This window comes from Aotus nancymaae, unplaced genomic scaffold (genome assembly GCF_030222135.1).
Source record: "Aotus nancymaae isolate 86718 unplaced genomic scaffold, 86718_ANA_hifiasm-v0.15.2.pri h1tg000049l, whole genome shotgun sequence".
Classification (NCBI taxonomy): Eukaryota; Metazoa; Chordata; class Mammalia; order Primates; family Aotidae; genus Aotus; species Aotus nancymaae.
Window position 1 is genome coordinate 28,381,402 of NW_026988463.1, and position 20,463 is coordinate 28,401,864.

Genomic DNA, 20,463 nt, shown 5'->3' on the forward strand with positions numbered 1-20,463 from the left:
GCCACACACACACAGGACTGTGGAGCCTGTGTCTGAAATCCAGATAGCTGGGATTCAGAGACACCAGTGGCTCAGGTGTCAGGCAAGAAGCAGACTTCAGGATCTGCAGCCCTGGGCTCCCAGGAGAACTCTGCCAGGCTGCCTGAACTTGGACAAGTCATTTAATCCCTGAGAATCTCAGGTTCTCCTCTGGAGAAGGGGAACCAAAATTATACCCTGCTCCCAGAGTTACTGCGGGGATTCAGTGTATAGGGAAGCCCATTACAGCCTAGAGCCCTAATTATTAATAGCTGTGTGTGAGAGAGAGGACTCATTATTACTAGGTCAGAGAGAGGGAGCTGGGATCACCTACCTGTGCATGGGGGAGGAACACCCCAGTATCAGTGACGTGGGAAAAACACGTGGAGCGCCCACCGAGCTGTGTGCATGCGTGGAACAGGTGCGCTTACCGCGCTCGGGGCCTCTGCCAGCGCTCCCCGCGGCCCCGCCCTCCCCACAGAGCCGCGGACTTGAAGCTTCACACCTTTATTGCACCCGTAAGCGTCACGGGCCTCAGGGGCTTTCGTAACCCGTGGGCAGAGGGTTGACGTGGGAATTGTGGAACAGAGTGTGGTTGCCGTCCCCCCAGGGGAAGCGCTGCGGAGAGAGCGGAAGAAGGAGGGCGCGTGAGCGCCCTGAGTCCGGCTCCGCCCCTCCCGCGCCACCCCCTCGCTCCCCTGCGCACACATCCCGCACCTCCCCACCGCCGTATCCCCAGTGCGCCTGTACCCCGTCCCCACCCACGCGCCTGTCCCGCGTACCTTGGTGCGGATGCGGAGGTGGGGGTAGGCAATGAACTCGGGGCGCGGGCGGTTGCCTGAATGGAGATAGGCGTTGAGGGTGCATAGGGCCACGCTAGGCAGCGCCAGCACGAAGGTCAGCAGGCGCCAGGTGCGAGCTGCGGGCGGAGCGAAGTGAACGTGGCGGGCCTGGGGGGGCTGGCCCGGGAACAGCTGGGCAGGGTCGGGGAGCCCCGGCATCCGCCCGCTCCCCACTCACCTCCTGTCCCTCCGTGGCCTTCTTTGGCAGCGCTGGCCAAGCCCCGGCTCAGGGGCCTCAGCGGCAAAGCCATGGCGGTGTGGGGAGCCGGGAATCAGTACTGTCCTGGCTCTCCTTCCTGGGGCCTGGGGTCTCCTCCCCTCTCTGGCCAATCACCTGTTGAGTCTGGAGTACAGGCGGCTATTTTTAGGGGTTTCTATATTTAAAATGGGGCCTGACTGGCTTGAGGGCGTCTCCAGACAGCTGTTGTCCTGTGCCTCTTATTTTGGCAAGGGGGCATTTAAAGTACAATGCCATTCTTTTTATATAGTTGCAGGGAAAATATTTTGTTCCCTATTCTATGTCTGGTTGCTGGTACACGGTTAGCCTTTAATAAATATTTGTAGAATGAATAAAATTGTCTTTTTGATTCTCAGTTTTTTCAGCTGTAAAATGTATAATTCATACCTTAAAAGAATTTTTAAATAATAGAGACGGGGATCTCACTGTGTTGTCCAGGCTGGTCTGGAACTCTTGGGCTCACGTGATCCTCCCACTCAGCCTCCCACAGTGCTGGGATTACAGGCATGAGCCACCGCACCCAGCCCTTAAATGATTTTTATGAAGTTTATGTAAGGTAGGAATGTGTCAACCTAGATTTTGGCAGGTAATACTAGTTCAGTATATGTATTAGTCACAGTTCTTTGCAAAGAACAGAACTCACTCTCACTAGTTTTAAAAGATAGATAATTGAGAATCTTAGGTAGCTCACTATGTCTGGTATGGTCAGAGAGGCCTACAGTCTGCACAGTCAGAAACAAGTCATTCTGTTGGCCAGATGCAGTGACACCCCCACAGCTCACACTGCTGGACCCTCAATGCCGAAAACTTCATTAATGCTGCCCTGGAAAGCCAGTCTTCTACCCTGATCCCCGTGAAACCTATATCCTGGGTCACTCTCTTCTGAGTCATGTGATTGCACCCATTGGCAACCCCTAGGTGCCCAAGCTGCAGGAGGGGCTGGGAAACTGAGCTCTGGATTCTGCCTTAGGGAGGCAGGAATTGTAGGGAAAATCCCCAGGTCTAGGATGAATATTCAAAAGACTCTGAGCAGCCACAAGCCTGACAGGTGTCTACTGCAAAGTGCATTATTTCGATCTGAAAAACATGACTGCTTGGAGAAAGTGAGCCTAGACGGGGCCGGTATGAGCCCTCTATCAAAGCAGGCCATGAGAAAGCCACAAGACCAGGCAGGAATGACATGTGCCTGTTCTGCCCTCAGCACCCGGCATGGACCTTGGCATGAAGTAGGTGTTCTAAAAATATGTATGTAATGAATGCTTGAATGTTGTTCCTTTGGTTAACCCTGCAACAATGCCTTTTCAGAATTACAATCCAATAGGAAGCTTCCAGCTTTTATCAAGGGTTGATGTATCTAATATGAACTTAATATACAAAAGAAAAATGAATTATATAGACATATAATCTGAACTTAATATATAAAAGGAAAACGAGGAAGGTACATTTTCAAGAAGGGGCCCTATACCTGTTTCTGGTCAGTAATAAACTGAACAAAATGCTGCTACTTTTTAAAAAACTAACCTCCTTGAGCAGTCAAATGTTATACAGCGTTGCAAAATTACTCCCTCACAGTTGTTTTTCCCAGTTGGACTTCCGCATTGTTGCAGAGAAGATGGGGCCCTATTCCAGTTAAAGATACCTGGCATCTCCCTCCACGCATAGCCCCCTCCCTACCTATATAAGATAATGGCTTCTGGAGAAAATGGAAATGAAGACAGATACTTTTACTTGAAAAAGTTCTAGTGAGATGTGGTGGCTCATACTTGTAATCCCAGCACTTTGAGGGGCCCAGGCAGGAGGGCTGCTTGACATCGGGAGTTTGAGATCAGCCTGGGCAATGTAGTGAGAATATACCATCTCTTAAAAAAAAAAAATTAGCTGGGTGTGGTGGTGCATACCTGTAGTTCCAGCCACTTGGGAGGCTGAGGCAGGAGGACTGCTTGAGCCCAGGAGAAGGAGGCTGCAATGAGCTGTGATTGTACCACTGTACTCCAGCTTGGTGACAGAGCAAGACTCTGTCTCAAAAAAAAAAAGGAAAAGGTTCTAGGCTTCTTTTCTTCCCTAAAATGACCCCCTCAGAGTTTTGCTGGTTGTTGCCAAACAATTCCTTGGAAATTCCCATTCCTTTGTTCTCAGCTTGGGACCTCTCACGGAGTTTTCTTGCTGGGACATGGAAAATGGCCTGAGGGCTGCTGTAGCAAGAGCAGCAGGAAACAAACTCGAACACCGAACTGCGGAAGGAAGCGGCTTTTTATTTGGCCAGGAGCTGTGGGAGATCTACAGCCTCATTCACTGAGCTCCCCGAGCTGCAGCTTCTCACCCCTTTTATAGGCTTATGATGCTAAAGGGGAAAGTGAGGCAGAACTATGTCATTGTCATTTGCTGGACGTCTGACTTTAAAATCTTTTGGCTTCATTGATTTGCTAATTCAGCAAGGGAGAGGGGCTTACAGAGACAAAAACAACAAGCTGTTTGTTGGCAGAGGTGTTTCCAGGAGGGCTCCTGGTCTGTGATGTGAGGGCATGAACCAGTGCCGGGCTTCAGCTAGCAGAGATAGCATTCATTTGCAGCTCTTTTAAGGTTAACAGATAGCAGAGGTGCTTGGAACTAAAGAGGGAGTCATTTTCCCAGCTCTTTGGTTTTTTTTTTTTCTTCTTCACTCTCCTTCCCATCTGGAAGGGGGGGGAGGGAGGAGGTGAAATTGAAGGATGCGAGGTGGCCTCTCCTCTCACTGTCACCATCACAAGGTGTACTTGCCCAGGTACCCAGAGACCACCAGTCAGGTGGTCTGTGCTTTTCTGGGCCCGTCACGGTCCTACCTCTCTACTCTCTAGAGGGCATGCAGAGCTGTCTCTTCCAGGCTGTGTACTCACTATTGTTTCTGTAAGTTCTCACTCATGCAGTTCATTAACCCGGCTGCTGCCAACGCTTTCAGTTTCTAGAGGTTTAATTTTTTTCTCTATTTTAGGCAGAGGGAAGAACAAACTCACCAGGTCCTAAATAAACCCCAGAGGGCAGCATCTCAGCCTCATGTATCTCAGCTGTTGGTGTAGGAGGTGGAGGCATGACTCAGGATCAGTTTCTCCACATTTTCTAAAGCAAAGATCGATTACAACATGTGATCCACTAAGTATAAATGTTTACGGGGGCCCTAGGGACAGCGTGTTTGAAATTGGAATTGTCCTGGAAAAAGGACTGTATGGTGATACAGGACATGGGTTAGCTAGAACAAACAGAGTTGCAGCTCAGATGGCATTGGGGTGGGGCCCAGGGGCAACAGGGGAATAGACTCTAACTAGTTTGGAGCTTGTGCTCCTCTGCCCCTGGGAGGGGCCAGTGGCTTGTAAAAGTGGATGCCTACTGTTTTGTGTCATATGCCCAATATATATGTCTTTTTTTTTTCTGATATTGACATGCCCCCTACTCTCCTTTTTCTCAGTTCACAGTTCAAGTGGGGTTGACTTCCTCCTCTAGCTCCAAGAAGGGCCACATTACCCAAGCCTAGCAGATCAGAGTATTCTATTTTCCAGGCCATAGTGATTTTTTTTTTTTTTTTTTTTTTTTGAGACAGAGTCTCACTCTGTCCCCCAGGCTGGAGTGTGGTGGCATGATCTTGTCTCACTGCAACCTCTGCCTCAGCCTCCCGAGTAGCTGGGATTACAGGTGCACACCACCGTGCCTGGCTACTTTTTTGTATTTTTAGTAGAGATGGGGTTTACTATGTTGGCCAGGCTGGTCTCAAACTTCTGATCTCAAGGGATCTGCCTGCTTCAGCCTCCCAAAGTGCTGGGATTACAGGCATAAGGCACTGCACTCAGCCATAGTGATTTTTTGTGTGTTCTGTTTTGAGACAGGGTCTGGCTCTGTCTCCCAGGCTGGAGTGCAGTGGTGTGTTCATCGCTCACTGCAGCCTCAACCTCCTGGGCTCAAGCAATCCTCCTATGTCAGCCTCCCATGTAGCTGGGATTATAGGCACATACCACTGTGCTCTGCTAAGTTTTTATTTTTTGCAGAGATGGGTCTCACTGCGTTGCCCAGGCTAGTGATTGTTGTAGGGAGAGGCACAAGTTCATGAGTCTCAATTTTCAGGCATATTTCTTGGACTATTGAGACACAACTGTACTTCATCTGGGCTTGGAACTGCTGGAGCCTCAGGCTGGGGCCTTCAATGGAAGCCAATATTGAAGCCATTTCAGAGCAGACCTGAAAGATGAGAGATCTAGCCTTGTTAATATTATGTGAACCCCTTAGTCAACATATACCAGAATTGAGAAAGAGCTGAACCCTAAGACTTTTCAGTTATGTGAAATAACAAATCCCTTATTTGTAAAAGCCAGCTTGAAATTGGGTTTTAAGTCCTAATTTACTGTTAAACATTTTATGTGAAGCTACAGCAAATCTCTCAACTTTTACCAGCACATTTCAGATTTCTGTTCCCCTATACTGTGATCCATGTTTTATTGAAGTTTTAGAGATTCTTTTGTAGAAATGATAGAAATGTCTTTAATAAACATTCTGGAGTATGAATGGCTTTAATGAATTAAACCTAATGGGCCCTTGATATGAAGGAATTTAATATTTGTTGAAATGAAGTGAGACAAATAAATTACACATTGAGATACAGCCCAAGTTGCTAAATGTTTAAAGGCTGAGGCTTGTAATTTTATTTTCTTCCGTTTCCTAATAGTGTAGTGTGACACATCACAATAAATCTCTACACTGTGACTTGATTTCTCCTGAATCTGTGTCTAATGCTGGGAACCCTGAGGTTCTGGCTCATGACACTTGCACACATGTGCTCGGTTTGCCTCATGACTGAGTCACTTGAGCCAAGACTGCAAATAGGACAGAGTTTGAAGCTGCTGCTCCTGTGGGAGGCCTTTATCTCACATCCTATGAGACCAGGACCACTAGGCCAGCTGGTCTATAAAGAGCCCCTAAAATGGTAACCTATTAATCTCAAATATTTGTTTTGAGACAGAGTCTCACTGTGTTGCCCGGGCTAGAGTGCAGTGGTGTGATCTCAGCTCACTGCAGCCTCAGTAGTTGGGATTCTAGATGCCTGCCACCACACCCGGCTAATTTCTGCATTTTTAGTAGAGACGAGGTTTCACCATGTTGGCCAGGCTGGTCTTGAATTGCTGACCTCAGGTGATCCACCCGCCTGAGCCTCCCAAGGTGTTGGGACTGCAGGTGTGAGCCACTGTGCCTAGCCATAATCTCAGATATTTTCTAAACCAGTATTTTGTCACCAGTAAATGCTGATTATTGAAAATATACTCAAAGTCCTTTCTGTCCTATGACTGATGCTGCTGAAAATTTGATGTGACCATCTTGACAATTTGTGGTAATCTCATTTCTACAAATGTATGGAGGTGATGCACCAGACCCAAGTCAACAACATTGTTTTTAGTTGCTTTTCTCTGTTACTGCTATAGAAATAACCATGGAATCATTGAATGACAGGCACAGTAACCAGGAAGACATAGATTGGGTGGGGTCACCTTCACAGTCACCTTGGGTAACTTTCTATGTATGTCCACGTTGTATCTTGGGAGGACAACAAGGATGAAAGAAATCCAAGTTTTAGCATAAAAACACGTGAGCGCTAGAAGTGGTTCCTTCACTTAAGTAATATTTACTGAGTGCCCACTGTAAGCCAGGCCCTGCACCAGGGTCTCTGCTCTTGTGGACCTCACAGACTGCTGGAGAGACAGACAGGATACCAGACAGACATGCCCTACGTTCTCAATGCCACTGGAGCAGTTACCATATCAGGTGTGACATGAGAGGTGAGGCAGGCTCTCAGTGGAAGTGGGGCTCACATAAATGAGTAAGGCAAGTTTGGGAGACAGAAAAGGAGAAAGGTCATTTTGGGCAGTGGAAGGAAATAAATCAAGTGCAAAGGCACAGAGGTACAGGAGGCCCTAGCCAGCAAAGGCACAAAGGTTGGGTAAAGTCCAGTGGAGAAGCATGCGTGGCACACTGAAGCATTTGAACCCTCTTCTGTAGGCCCTGCTGGGATTGGGGAGGGGGTGGGGGAGTAGCAGGCAGGAGATGCTTTCAGGCAGGAGACTGACGTCAGATTTAGTGTTGGAGTCTGGGGGAGGAATCTATAATAACTGGTAGGTTCTATGGATGATGAACCAGAATGCAGAGGCAGAAAGCAGGGGAGACTGGCTAGGAGTCTTCTGCAATAGTCCAGGCTCATGATGACAAGGACTTGCACCTGTGGGACAGCACAGGCACCAGACGGCATAGGGTGCCGTCAACAACTTTTCTGAGGTAGAACAAGTAGATGGCGGTGCCCAATACTACTTGTGTTGAGAGAAAGAGGCATCAAGGACTGGGGTAACAAGCTTGGAAACTGAACCGGTAATGCTACCACGGACTTTCATGCAGTTTAAATTCTCATAGGGTAACTTTTTTTTCTCACTCTAATAGCACATCGTTAAGACAATCAACAAACACTTTTAAAAACACTTCTTTAAAAAGCACAAGAGAGGCTGGGAGCAGTGGCTCATGCCTGTAATCCAAGCACTTTGGGAGACTGAGACAGGCGGATCACCTGAGGTCAGGAGTTCAAGACAGCCTGGCGAACATGGTCAAACCTCGTCTCTACTAATAATACAAAAATTAGCTGGGCGGGGTGGTGCACGCCTGTAATCCCAGCTACTCAGGAGGCTGAGGTAGGAGAATCATTTGAACCTGGGAGGTGGGGGTTGCACTGAGCAGAGATCATGCCACTGCCCTGCAGCCTGGGCGACAGAGCAAGACTCCGTCTCCAAAAAAAAAAAAGAGAAATATTAATCACTAATATTAAGACAACACAATATTTTCCTTGTCCACACCAGGAGTATACCTTGTATATTATTATTACTTCAATAACATACCTTTGCCTACTACCTATCTAAATCCTTTTGTTATTTTAGTTTTATTTAAGAGGCAGGGTCTCACTCTGTCGCCCATGTTGGGGTGCAATGACCTGATTATAGCTTACTGCAGCCTTGAACTCTCGGGTTCAAGCGATGCTTCCTCCTCACCCTCCTGAGTAGCTGGGACTACAGCCCAGCGCCACCACACCAGCTTGTTTTATTTTATAGAGACGGGGTCTCGCTTGCTGCCCAGGCTGGTCTCTTTGGCGTCAAGCGATCCTCCCACCTCGGTCTCCTAAAGTGCTGGGATTACAGGAATGAGTCACTGCCCCCAGCCTCACCTGCCTAAATGCCTTAATGTTTAGGGGAAAGGAGAGAGAATAATTCAGGGGAAAAAAAACAAAATAGCCCGCAGCACTTCTGCGGAAGATTTGCGGTACAGAAGAGCTGTCCTGAGCGGGTCTGTGTGGAGGGGAGGGAGTGCATTTCGGATCCAGTCCCCCCGGAGCTACAACTCTCCCACCCAGTGCTGCAGCACGCTGGTTCTTGGGTGTCCGGCCAGGTTGGACCTATGGCTGGAGGCCTTCCTACATTGGAGACACTGCTAGGGCTCCTGTCCAGTGTGGGTTCGAGGGCGGCAGAGAAGCTTGGCGCTGTCGCCGAAGCCTGGCCCAGCCTTGCTGAGCGGTGGGGCTGCTCTACGCTGGGAGGCCTCCCGGGCTGGCTCAGGGCAGCTTGGGGCCTGAACCGCCTCCCGCGAGTCCCGTCCCACACTCGCACAGCTTCTGGGTCCCGTCGCCTCCGCCTGCTGAGCTGCCGGCTGGCGGCACCTGGGTAACTTCCAGGCCTCCCAGAGGCACTGAGGGCTGGAAACCGCCACTCCCGGGGTGCACGTGCTGGGCAGCCGCGGCCGCCCTCCGCATACAGTTGTGGCTTTTCGGGACAGTGGGTCTTCCTGTGCTGGACCAGGGAAGAGCTCCAGCTGCAGCAGAGGCAAGGCTGCTCCCCGGCGTAGGTGCGCCGGTGCCGGAGAAGCTTCCCGCCCCCGAGCAGGCAAACCTGGCGGCCACAGCTGACCCCGGTTCCCCACGGAGGGCAGACTTGCATCTGGGCTTTGCAGAGAATCTGGGAAGGGGTGAGTGGAGAAGGGCTGAGGGCGGGCTGCTGTGAAAGAGATAGGTTGCTGGGAGGAATCTGGGGAAGGCCTGGTGGGACCAGAGGCTGGATACTGAATGGGGGGCCAGGATAAAGGAAGGGATGTAGGGGCAGGAGTGTGGATGGGGGCAGATGCTGAAGGACCCGGGGCTCCCGCAGGGCCGTAGCCCAGAGGTGCTGCCCGGGGCGGCTGAGCTAGATGCAAGGCTGACGCTCCCTGCCCTCCCGTGCCTACAGGGCTTCTCCCCTGGTGCGAGTGGATGCTAAGGGAGGAGATCTTTTCGCTGACGCTGTCACCGCAGCTGCAGCAGCAGAATGGACACTCTTCTGTGTGAATTCGCAGGTAGCCAATCAGCTTCGACCAGTCCCCAAAAACCTTCTGGCACTGGGGACAGATGCGGGACTTCGGCCAGTTCGTGCTTCGTGGTGAGCCAGCAGCAGAGCTGGCTGTGAAGCCCTTGCGACACTCCCCGCAGACGACGGTTTCTCCCGAGTGGACTCATGGGTGCTTGATGAGGTTGGAGCGGCCACAGCAGGTCTTGCGCCGCACTGGGGACAGCGAAAGGAACTTTCGCCAGTCGCTGTGGACCCGCCGGTGCTGGAGGAGGGATGTGCTCTGAGCAAAACCCCTCCCACAGGCCCAGCACTTGGGGGGGCTGACGGCCCGGGTGAATCTGCCTGCGCTGGAGCAGGTTGGAGCTCTGGCTGAAACGCCTTCCACAGTCGGCAGGAGGAAGGCTTCTCACTAGCAGGGCTTCAGAGATGACCACTCAGAGAGTAACTGTGCCGAAGGCTCTTGCCGCACTCGGCGAAGCTGTGGGGCCTCTGCCAGACTCAGGCTTCCCATGGCCACGAGCTCACAGTCTGGGAGCGGCAACCAGCCCCAGGCTTCGGGGGCTGTCTGGAGAGTTCTTTAATGTAAGCCTCTGGGTAACGTCATCCGAAAGTGTTTCTTGAGGCGCTGGGGCATGTCCCTGGGTGTTCCCCATAACTAAGTCCGACCTCTTGGATAAGCTGGTACTCACTGTTGTGCCCAGTTCCTGTGGAAGTAAAGATTTCTGATCCCGGAACCATCATTCTCTCCAGAGGGAGACCAAACCGCAGAAGAGTTTTACTACAAACTGCAAAGAAGACTTTGCTTTCAGAATCCTATAATCAGTATTTCTTTATTATTTTACTTTTTCTTTCTTTTCTTTTTTTTTAAGACAGGGTTTCACCATGTTGGCCAGGCTGGTCTTGAACTCCTGACCTCAGGTGATCCACCTGCCTCGGCCTCCCAAAGTGCTGAGATTACAGGTGTGAGCCACCACGCCCGGCCTCTTTTTTTTTTTTTTTTTTTTAAGACAGGGTCTATCTCTGTTACCCAGGCTGGAATGCAGTGGTGCGGTCTCTGCTCACTGCAACCTCTGCCTCCCCAGCTCAAGTGATCCTCCCATCCTAGCCTCCCAAGTAGCTGGGACTATAGGCACACACCACCAGGCCCAGCTTTTTTTTTTTTTTCTCCTTCGTAAAAGCTGGTTTTTACCATGCTGCCCAAGCTGCTCTTGAACTCCTGGGCTCTAGTGATTGGCTGGCTCAGGCCTTCCAAAGTGCTGGGATTAAAGCATGAGCTACCATGCCTGGCCTCCTATCATCAATGCTTCTTAATAGTAAGATTTATTTTAGTATTTGGATTGGGGTTATAAGACTTTCAGTAGTATTGGATATTATCATCTTTATCCTGAATGAAAGTGTAGCAAGATGCTGGGCACAGTGGCTCACACCTATAATCCCAGCACTTTGGGAGGCTGAGGCCAGAGGATCCCTTAAGCCCAGGAGACCAGCCTGGGTAAAAAAGCAAGACCCTGTCTGTATTAAAATTACAAAAGTGTGGTAAGGATCATTTCCTCATTAACCTTGAACATTCAAACAGAAACCACCAAAAATAATCAACTTCAGAAAGACATTATCGCTTTATTGGTTAAGGTGATTAATAGAAGGGGGCCCCTCAGGCCACAAAGATAATTGATTTGTCACGAACCATAGTGAAACTTTTTTAAAAAGGGTATAGATAACTTTGCAATTCACAATTTTAACAATCAAATTAGCCAAGAGTAGCGTTTGCAATAGGACTAGTAAGTATTCCAGTGGCTCATATGTAAGTAGGCTAATTTTATCTATTTTTAGGCCTATCAGGCTTATCAGTTTGGATTTTCCTTTACTTGGAAATGGGGTCTGGGGAACAGATGCTTCTGGCCACTGAGCCCTGGCTTGGTCCTTGGCTCTCATCTCTCTCTCCCCGTTTTTGCTTCACCTCACAGCGGATACCTGGCTCTTATCTCAGGACCTGACCTGAGCTGCAAGCCTGCAAAGCATGCTTCCACCCAGGTATTTCCCCCTTAATAGCCTGCCATCACTTCAAATGTAATACCTCTATGCTAAAAAAAAAAAAAAAATCACTGACTTCTAATTTCACCTTTGTCAGTGGCAGTTTCATTCTCTTGGATACCTAAGCTTAAAAGCGGTGGCACTTCCTTTAATTCATCCCTATCCTTCCTTCCCTAGAAGTGAGCTACCATTTAAAAGTGATGTGCTATCATCAGTCACCCGGGAAATACAAATTAAAACCACAGTAAGTGCCCTTATACACCCACTAAAATTGAGCAGACTGATGATGCTAACAGTTGATGAGGATACGGACTCTCACATGTTGCTGGGGAGATGTAAAAGGGCCTGGGGATTCTGGAAACCAGTTTTAGTTTGCTAACAGTAAATTAAATGTACACTTACCACATGACTCAATCATTCTACTCTCAGGATTTACCCAAGGAAAGTAAAAACGTATGTCTATACAATGAGTTTTTCACAAGTGTGAGTATCAGCTTTATTCATAATAGGCATAAGCTAGGAACATCCAAATGTCCATCAATGGGTCAAAGAATAAATTGTGGTTTACACATGTAACAGAATACTAGCAACAAAGATGAACTGCTGTTACCTGCAAGCAATGGATGAATCTCAAAACTATGTTAAACCAGAGACACCAGACACAACAGAAAACATACTATATGACTCCATTTCTGTGAAATTCTAAATTCTACAAAAGGCAAAACTAATTCATAGGGGCAGAAAGTAGACCAATGGTTCTCTGGGGCTGGGTCATGAGAGAGCAGCTGACTGCATAGGGCATGAGATAACTCTGAGGGGTGGCAGCAAAGTTCTGCATCCTGACTGTCATGATGGTTACACCCATGTATACATTCACCAAAAATCAGCAACCTGTACACTTAATATGGGTGTGTTTTAGATATACTTCAGTAAGGTGTCAGCACAGATAGGCTAAGGTAGACAGGAGTATCAGTGCTGATTGGCCAACTATCTTAAAATGATTTTATTGAGCTATAAGTTGGAATTGAATAGCCAGGACTTACAGCATACTTACTATGTGCCAGGTACTGTTTTAAGGGTTTCCCACAGCCAAGCATGGTGGCTCACGCCTGTAATCCCAGCACTTTGGGAGGCCAAGGCAGGCAGATCATTAGGTCAGGAGATTGAGACCATCCCAACTAACATGGTGAAACCCCATCTCTACTAAAACTACAAAAAGTTAGCTGGGCATGGTGGCACATACCTGTGGTCCCAGCTACTCGGGAGGCTGAGGCAGGAGAATCGCTTGAACCCAGGAGGCCGAGATTGCACCACTGCACTCCAGCCTGGATGACAGAACAAGACTCCATCTAAAAACAAACAAATAAATAAAAGTTTCCCACATATTGGATAGACCTCATAACTCTCCAAGATAAGAACGATTACCCCATTTTACAGATGAAGAAACTGAGGCATAGAAAGGTTAAGTAATTTGGAAAAGCCATACATATGGTAAAAATTGTTTTGGCTCCAGGGAACTTAAACAAGCTCTTACTACTATGCCACAATACTTCTCATTGAGACAATTTTGAATTAGACACCCCCTTCCTCCATAATTTCATCTTCTCTACAAAAAAAATTTTCATGTTTGCATATTTTATTCAGGCTTTGCCAACATGCATACGCATTTTAGCTACTCCATAATCATAGTTTAGACACAGAGCAAAAGGAAGCCATTCCAAGCAACAGATGAGTCTAATTTTGCGCTCTGAAAGATATGCATTTTTTTAACTTACGAACATTTCTCATTTTCTTTCATAATGATCTATGTTCATGGCTTTTTGTTTGAAATACCATATTGTATTTTATTCATTTCCTTTATTAGTGGAATAGATCATTAGTAGAGATAATGTTGTAATGAGCGTCTTCATGGAATGCACAGAGCTTATTGTTTTCCCCCATGGAATCTTTTGTGTATGAATCATTTGCAGAAGTGCACCTGCTGCTCTGTATAAGAAAGGGTCTCTGGCCTTGATAAAGCAGCAGGTCTTATACCAGTATGAATGAACTGCTGTTCAATTTGCTAGTGCCTGAGACTCCAGCCCATTCATGGTCTTGAGGGCCCTAAGGAAGACCACAGCAATTCCGGCAACTCTCCTCTAGAAGTCAACAGGGACATGATACTGAAATCAGTCCTTGTGCCAGTTAAAAGTACCACAGGCTGCCAGAAACTTCCATCTAGTTTGCCACTATCACCCAACATTCTTCCTGTGACTATAACTCCTTTCACCAGCCTTGCCCAGGCTTTCCTGACCTCATCCCTAGATGAGTGTTTTCCAACTGGCCTTTTGTGATTTGATTCCCCACTCTTCCAATGATCTGACACAAGGCTGTCAGGCATGCTTGTTACCATAGGGCAGTGCTTCCTGTTTTCACAGCATGAAACCCACAAAAAATGTTACAATCTGAGCAACTCACAGGGATAAAGGGTTGAGATTGCTCCCTACTGGAAAGGAGCTGCTTTAACCCCTACTTACCTGCCTTAGGGATTAAAGCAGTGGTTCTCAGAGCTAGCTTCGTTTTAGGATTACCCAGGAGCTTTCAAAATTATTTTGCCTATGCTGCACCCAGGAGTAACAACATACAGCCAAGGTTAAGAACGTTTTTAGCTAAATGGTTATGTTTATTCTCAATAACCTCCACAGCTTATCCTTCTGCTACAGTGCCTCCTGAGGAGTGGGTACAGGGTACAGTATTATTATTGAGACAGGATCTTGATCTGTCACCCAGGCTGGAGTGCAGTGGCACAATCATGGCTCACTGCAGCCTTCACCTCCTGGGCTCAGGCAATCCTCCTTCAGCCTCCTGAGTAGCTGGGATCACAGGTATGCACCACCATGCCCTCCTAATTTTTTTTCTTTTAATAATTAGTGTTGACAGGATCTCGTTATGTTGCCCATGCTGCTCTCAAACTCTTGGGCTCAAGCCCACCTTGGCCTCCCAAAGTGCTGGGATTACGGACGTGAGCCACAGGGCCCGCCAGAATACAGTAGTAATAAACTAAGGTCAAGGCCATGTACTGAGGTGTTCAAGTCTCTGAGAAGCTGGATTTGATGTCACAAAATACAATTTTTTTTTTTTTTTGGAGACAGAGTTTCACTTTTGTCACCCAGGCTGGAGTGCAATGGCATGATCTCGGCTCACTACAATCTCCGCCTCCCGGGTTCAAGGGATTCTCCTACCTTAGCCTCCTGAGGAGCTGGGATTACAGGCGCATGCCACCATGCCCGGCTAATTTTTGTATTTTTAGTAGAGACAGGGTTTCACCATCTTGGCCAGGCTAGTCTCGAACTTCTGACCAGAGGTGATCCTCCCACCTCGGCCTCCCAAAGTGCTGGGATTACAGGCGCAAGCCACCGCGCCTAGCACAAAATAAATTTTAACCTCACCATACCCTCTCAGCTTAAGAGTATCTGCTAAGTTCTGAGAAAGCAAACGGGGCATATGAAAAGATGGGTGTTCATGCCTGTGTGTATGTGGGGGGCGATGGCGCAGTTAAGGGCAGAACCCAGGGGAGGACTCAGGGGCCGGGAAGGAGGCTGGGGTTTTAAGGTGGGGCCAGGTGTGCTGCAGCCAGCCTACTGGAGAATCGCTGGACAACGGTTCCAGCAGGAGACTGGAGGGTGGAGAGCCGCAAGGGCGGCGGAGGTGCTGGCCCGACCCTTCCCTCCTGATAACACCGACGTGCGTGCCGGATTCACGGAGCGCCCCACCAAGCCAGCCGGGAGCGGGGTCGAGGGGCTCGGCGGAGGCGTGCGTTCAGAGGCAGAGACGCTGGGACCCGGCTGCGACCCTTCTCTCGTTTTTTCTGACACGGAGTCTCGCTCTGTTGCCCAGGTTGGAGTGCAGAGCGAGATCTCGGTTCACTACAACCTCCGCCTCCCGGATTCAAGCGATTCTCCTGCCTCAGCATCCCGAGTAGCTGGGACCACAGGCGTCGTCCAACACGCCCAGCTAATTTTTGTATTTTTAGTAGAGATGGGGTTTCGCTATGTTGGATAGGCTGGTCTCGAACTCCTGACCTCGTGATCCGCCCGCCACGGCCTCCCAAAGTGCTGGAATTACAGGCGTGAGTCACTGGACCCGGCCCCTTCGCTTGCTCTTACCCGGTGAGGTCCCGTGCCCGCGTGCCTCTAGCATGACACTTGGGCGTGAGGCCGAGCCGGTAGCGCCCCTGCCCAGCGAACGTCCCCGGAGAGACACCGCGTCTCGGAAAGCCGCCAGGCGCGCAGCTCCGGGAAGAGGACGCGGCGAGGGCCCGGCCGCCGCGGGGTCTGCCGGGAAACGTGGTCCCCCGGGAAACGTGGTCCCCGCAAGAGACCCTGGGAGCTGGAGGCGCCGGGGCCTGAGGTCCTGAACCTACGCCCCTGGACTAAAATGCCGGGGGTCCCGGGCGCCCTCCCTAGCTTCAGTCATAGGGCGCTCTGTATCCAGCCCGCCCTGCTTGTCTCTCGCTTCCCCTAAATACTGCCCCTACCTGTCCCCTGGCCCTCACCAAGACGAGGCGAAACGACTGAGGCAGGGAAGACACCACAGTCGCCTAAGAACCGACTCCACTTCCAGACCGGGCTGAAGGAGTCCACTCCACGCGCATGCGCACGCTCTGGTCCCGCCTGTCCCGCCCTCTGCGCCGGACGTGCGCCTCGCCGGTGAACCGAGGGAAGGGAATGACGGCGCGACGGCGACCCCTAGGGGCGGAAGGAGGCGCGAGGAGCCGGGGCGGGGAAGCGCCATGGTGCAGGTTGGAGGGGGACATTGGGTCACTGCACTGGGATTAGGGTAGGGCGAATGAGCCACTGGGCTTCTAGCACGGATTTTTTTTTTTTTTTTTTTGAGACGGGGTTTCGCTCTTGTTACCCAGGCTGGAGTGCAATGGCGCGATCTCGGCTCACCGCAACCTCCGCCTCCTGGGTTCAGGCAATTCTCCTGCCTCAGCCTCCTGAGTAGCTGGGATTACAGGCACGCGCCACCATGCCCAGCTAATTTTTTTTTTTTTTTTTTTTTTTAGTAGAGACAGGGTTTCACCATGTTGACCAGGATGGTCTCGATCTCTTGACCTCGTGATCCACCCGCCTCGGCCTCCCAAAGTGCTGGGATTACAGGCGTGAGCCACCGCGCCGGGCTGTAGCACGGAATTTAAGTAGGCACCCCAAAATTTAGTAATCAGCATAAACAGGCCTGTAAGCCCTGCACTTTGGGAGGGCGAGGCTACGGATCACTTGAGGTCAGGAGTTCGAGACCAGCCTGGTCAAGATGGTAAAACCCCGTCTCTGTTAAAAATACAAAACTTAGCCGGGCATGGTGGCGTATGCCTGCAGTCCCAGCTACTGGGGTGACTGAGGTGGGAGGATCACTTGAGCCCAGGAGGTGGAGGCTGCAGTGTGCCGGGGTTGTGGTACTGCACTCCAGCCTGGGTAACAGAGCATACCCTATCTCAAAACTAAACACAACAACCTAGAAAATACCTCCAATTGGTTTGAACAATAAGACGATTTGTTGGTTCACATAACTGGGAGGCAGGGTGGTTTCAAAGTTAATTAATTCAGCGGCTCCACAATATTATCAAGACTCAGGTTCTGGTTGGGCATGGTGGCTCATGCCTGTAATCTTAGCACTTTGGGAGGCCAAAACGGGTGGATCACTTGAGGTCTGGAGTTTGAGACCGGCCTGGCCAGCATTTTGAAACTCCCGTCTCTACTAAAAATACAAAAATTAGCTGGGCATGGTGGCACGCTCCTACAATCCCACCTACTCAGGAGGCTGAGGCAGAAGAATCGCTTGAACCTGAGGGGCGGAGGTTGCAGTGAACCGAGATTGCGCCGCTTCTCTCCAGCCTGGGCGAAAGAGCAAAATTCCGTCTCAAAAAAAAAAAAAAAAAAAGTGTATTGGAATATCTTCTCAGTCTTAGCCCCTTGTGATCACAGACAGCTACAACAACTCCAATCACCACATCCTCTTAAAACAATGCACAAGGGTTGGCAGAAAGGTCTCTCCTTAGTGTCCTCTCTCAAGAACAAGGAAGACTTTCCCATAGTCTCCACTATTCCTCTTACATATCATTGGCCAGAACTGCATCACATGTTGTTCTTAAACCAATCCCTGGCAAGGGGAATGGAATCACCCTGGGTGACTTAGGTATTCATTTTGGTTACATGATTTATGTGAATACAGACCATAGGGCTAGCCCATGGCTTCCCACTGGACATTGCTGAACCAAATCTGAACCTGTTTGCTCACTTAAGTTCCAAGAAAGCAGATCCTGTGGTGTCAACAAATTCATCAAGCAAGGATATTTTATCAACCAGGATTATTCTTCTTGGAGAAGCAGATTTGTCTCATAATCATAAGAATTTTTTTCATCCCAAAGTCATAAGATTTTTAGGCTGGAAGGAATCTCAGAATTCTGGGAAGTTTAAAAAATTGTTTTAAATGAGGACTCCAACCTTCTTCCAACCTTCCTGGGCTCCATGGGTGAGTCTAAGTCAAAATTTCTATTACTAGGTCAAAGTATATTATATACAGCCGGATGTGGTGGCTCACACCTGTAATCCCAGCACTCTGGGAAGCTGAGACAGGTGGATTGCTTGAGGTCAGGAGTTTGAGATGAGTCTGGCTAACGTGGCAAAATCCCATCTCTACTAAAAATACAAAAATCAGCTGGGCATGGTGGTGCCTGTGTGTAATCCCAGCTACTTGGGAGGCTGAGGCAGGAGAATCGCTTGAACCCAGGAGGTGGAGGTTGCAGTGAGCCAAGATCGGGTCACTGCACTCCAGCCTGGGTGACAGAGAGAGACCCTGTCTCAAAAACAAACAAACAACAAAACAAAACAAAAAACCCCAAAGTATATTATACTCATACTCTCTGGGTTTGATTCCTGGTTCCGCCAGTTAATAGCTGTGGGAGTTTGGGCAGTTTGGTTAATCTAATCTTCGTACCTCAATTTCTTTATCTGTAACATGGCAATAATAACAGCACCCACCTCATAAGGTTGCTGGGAAGATTCAAGGAGATAAGCCATGTGAAGAGCTTAGCACCATGTCTGACACGTGGTTAAGTGTTGAGTGAATGTCAATCAGTTGGTAGCTATGGCAGCCATCTGCTGAGATAGTTCCCAGTGATCCTACTGGTGTTCACACCCTTGTTAGTCCCGTCCCATAGTGCACGAGGGTTGGTCTATGTGACCTGTAGAATACTATAGAAGGAGTTACTTCTAATTTCTTTTTTGAGACAGAGTCTTGCTCTATCATTCGGCTCACTGCAACCTCCGCCTGCTGGGTTTAAGCGATTCTCATGCCTCAGTCTCCTGAGTAGCTGGGATTACACACACGGCTACCAAGCCTGGCTAATTTTGTACTTTTAGTAGAGATGGGGTTTCATCATGTTAGCCAGGCTGGTCTTGAACTCCTGACCTTAGGTGATCCACCCACTTCAGCCTCCGAAAGTGCTGGGACTACAGGTGTGAGCTACTGTCGTACCTCGCCGGAATTACTTATGATTTCTCAGATTAGGTTATAAAAGTCATGACAGTGAAAATATCCCAACTTATTCTGAGGCCAGTATTACCCTACTGTGAAAATCAGACAAAGACATCATAAGAAAATTATATATGTATAGTTTTCTGAATATATATATATATATATATACACATTCAGAAATATATATAAAGGATAACCAGGTGGGATTTATCCTAGGAATGCATGGTTAGTTTAACCTACGAAAATCAATTAATATACTACATCAATAAAATAAAGGGAAAACATTATGTTATGATTTCAATCGGTGTAAAAAAAGCATTTGACAAAATTCAGCACCCTTCATCCTAAAAATACTCAACAAACTAGGAATAGAAGGAAACTCAATTAACGTGATAAAGGGCATCCATGAAAAACTCACTGCCAACATCATACTCAATGGTGAGAGAATAAAAGCTTTTCCTCTAAGATCAGGAACAAGAAAGGGATGCCCACTTTTGCCACATCTACTCAACCTTGTACTGGAAGTTCTCACCAGTTCTTGCCTAGAAGCTCTTGCCATGAGGCAAGGAAAAGAAATAAAAAGCAGGCAAATCAGAAAGGAAGAAGTAAAATATCTCCATTTACAGATGAGATGATTTTATAGAAAATCCTAAAGAATCCATGAAAAAAACCTTGTTAGAGGTAATAAATTCTGCAAAGTTGCAGCAAACAAAATTAATACACGGAAATCAGTTGTGTTTTTATACTCAATATATCCTATATTCTGGTGTAGTCTATTTTCTGCTGCTATAATCATGCCACAGATTGGGTAATTTATAAAGGAAGGAGACAGAGTGAAACTCGGTCTCAAAAAAAACAAAAACAAAAACCAAAAAAATAGAAAAAGAGGCATAATTGACTCACATGACTTGGGAGGCCTCAGGAAACTTACAAATCCTGGCAGAAGGTGAAGGGGGAGCAAGGCATGTCTTACATGGAGGCAGAAGAGAAAGAGAGCAAAGAGGAAGAGCCACATACTTATCTAACAACCAGATCTCCTGAGAACTCTATCACAAGAATAGCAAGGGGAAAGTCCACCCCCATGATTCAGTCACTTCCCACCTGGCCACTCCCCCAACATGTGGGAATTACAATTCGAGACAAACAGAGCCGAACCACACAAGGCATGCAATCATGAGAGACATGAGACAGAGGAAGAAATGGTGCTGAATTCACCCTTGTATCAGGAGCCCACCCCTGTGATCACTAACTCATTCCCATGATAATGGCATTAATCCATTCATGAGGACAGAACTTTCATGACCTAATCACCTCTTAAAGGCCCCTTCTCTTAATATTGTTACAATGGCAATTAAATTTCAACATGAGTTTCGGAGGGGACGTTCAAACTATAACACTCTCAATAAAAATTATACAATAGGTCAGGCGCGGTGGCTCATTCCTACAATCCCAG

At 48.4% G+C, this 20,463-nt stretch overlaps 2 protein-coding genes across 3 annotated transcripts; both read right to left on the minus strand.

The window, feature by feature from the left end:
- Positions 1 to 509: 509 nt before the first annotated feature.
- LOC105729271 (cytochrome c oxidase subunit 6A2, mitochondrial) lies at positions 510 to 16,112 on the minus strand. 2 transcript variants are annotated; one of them, XM_064362688.1, is made up of 5 exons: positions 16,030 to 16,112; positions 12,739 to 12,844; positions 1,039 to 1,203; positions 801 to 937; positions 510 to 636 (listed from the first exon to the last, which is right to left on the minus strand). In XM_064362688.1, exons 3-5 carry the CDS (start codon positions 1,109 to 1,111, stop codon positions 553 to 555), a joined length of 294 nt encoding a protein of 97 aa, XP_064218758.1. In that variant the 5' UTR covers positions 1,112 to 1,203; positions 12,739 to 12,844; positions 16,030 to 16,112; the 3' UTR covers positions 510 to 552. The 2 variants fall into 2 exon arrangements, with proteins under 2 accessions (XP_064218758.1, XP_012325375.1); XM_012469952.3 differs by having other exon boundaries at positions 16,012 to 16,092.
- On the minus strand, positions 7,306 to 16,290 carry ZNF843 (zinc finger protein 843). Its single transcript, XM_021676240.2, is given in 8 exon segments — positions 7,306 to 7,327; positions 8,497 to 9,265; positions 9,268 to 9,384; positions 9,387 to 9,451; positions 9,453 to 9,670; positions 9,673 to 9,866; positions 15,641 to 15,808; positions 16,092 to 16,290. Coding segments are annotated over 8 exon segments (1,752 nt in total).
- Positions 16,291 to 20,463: the final 4,173 nt, after the last annotated feature.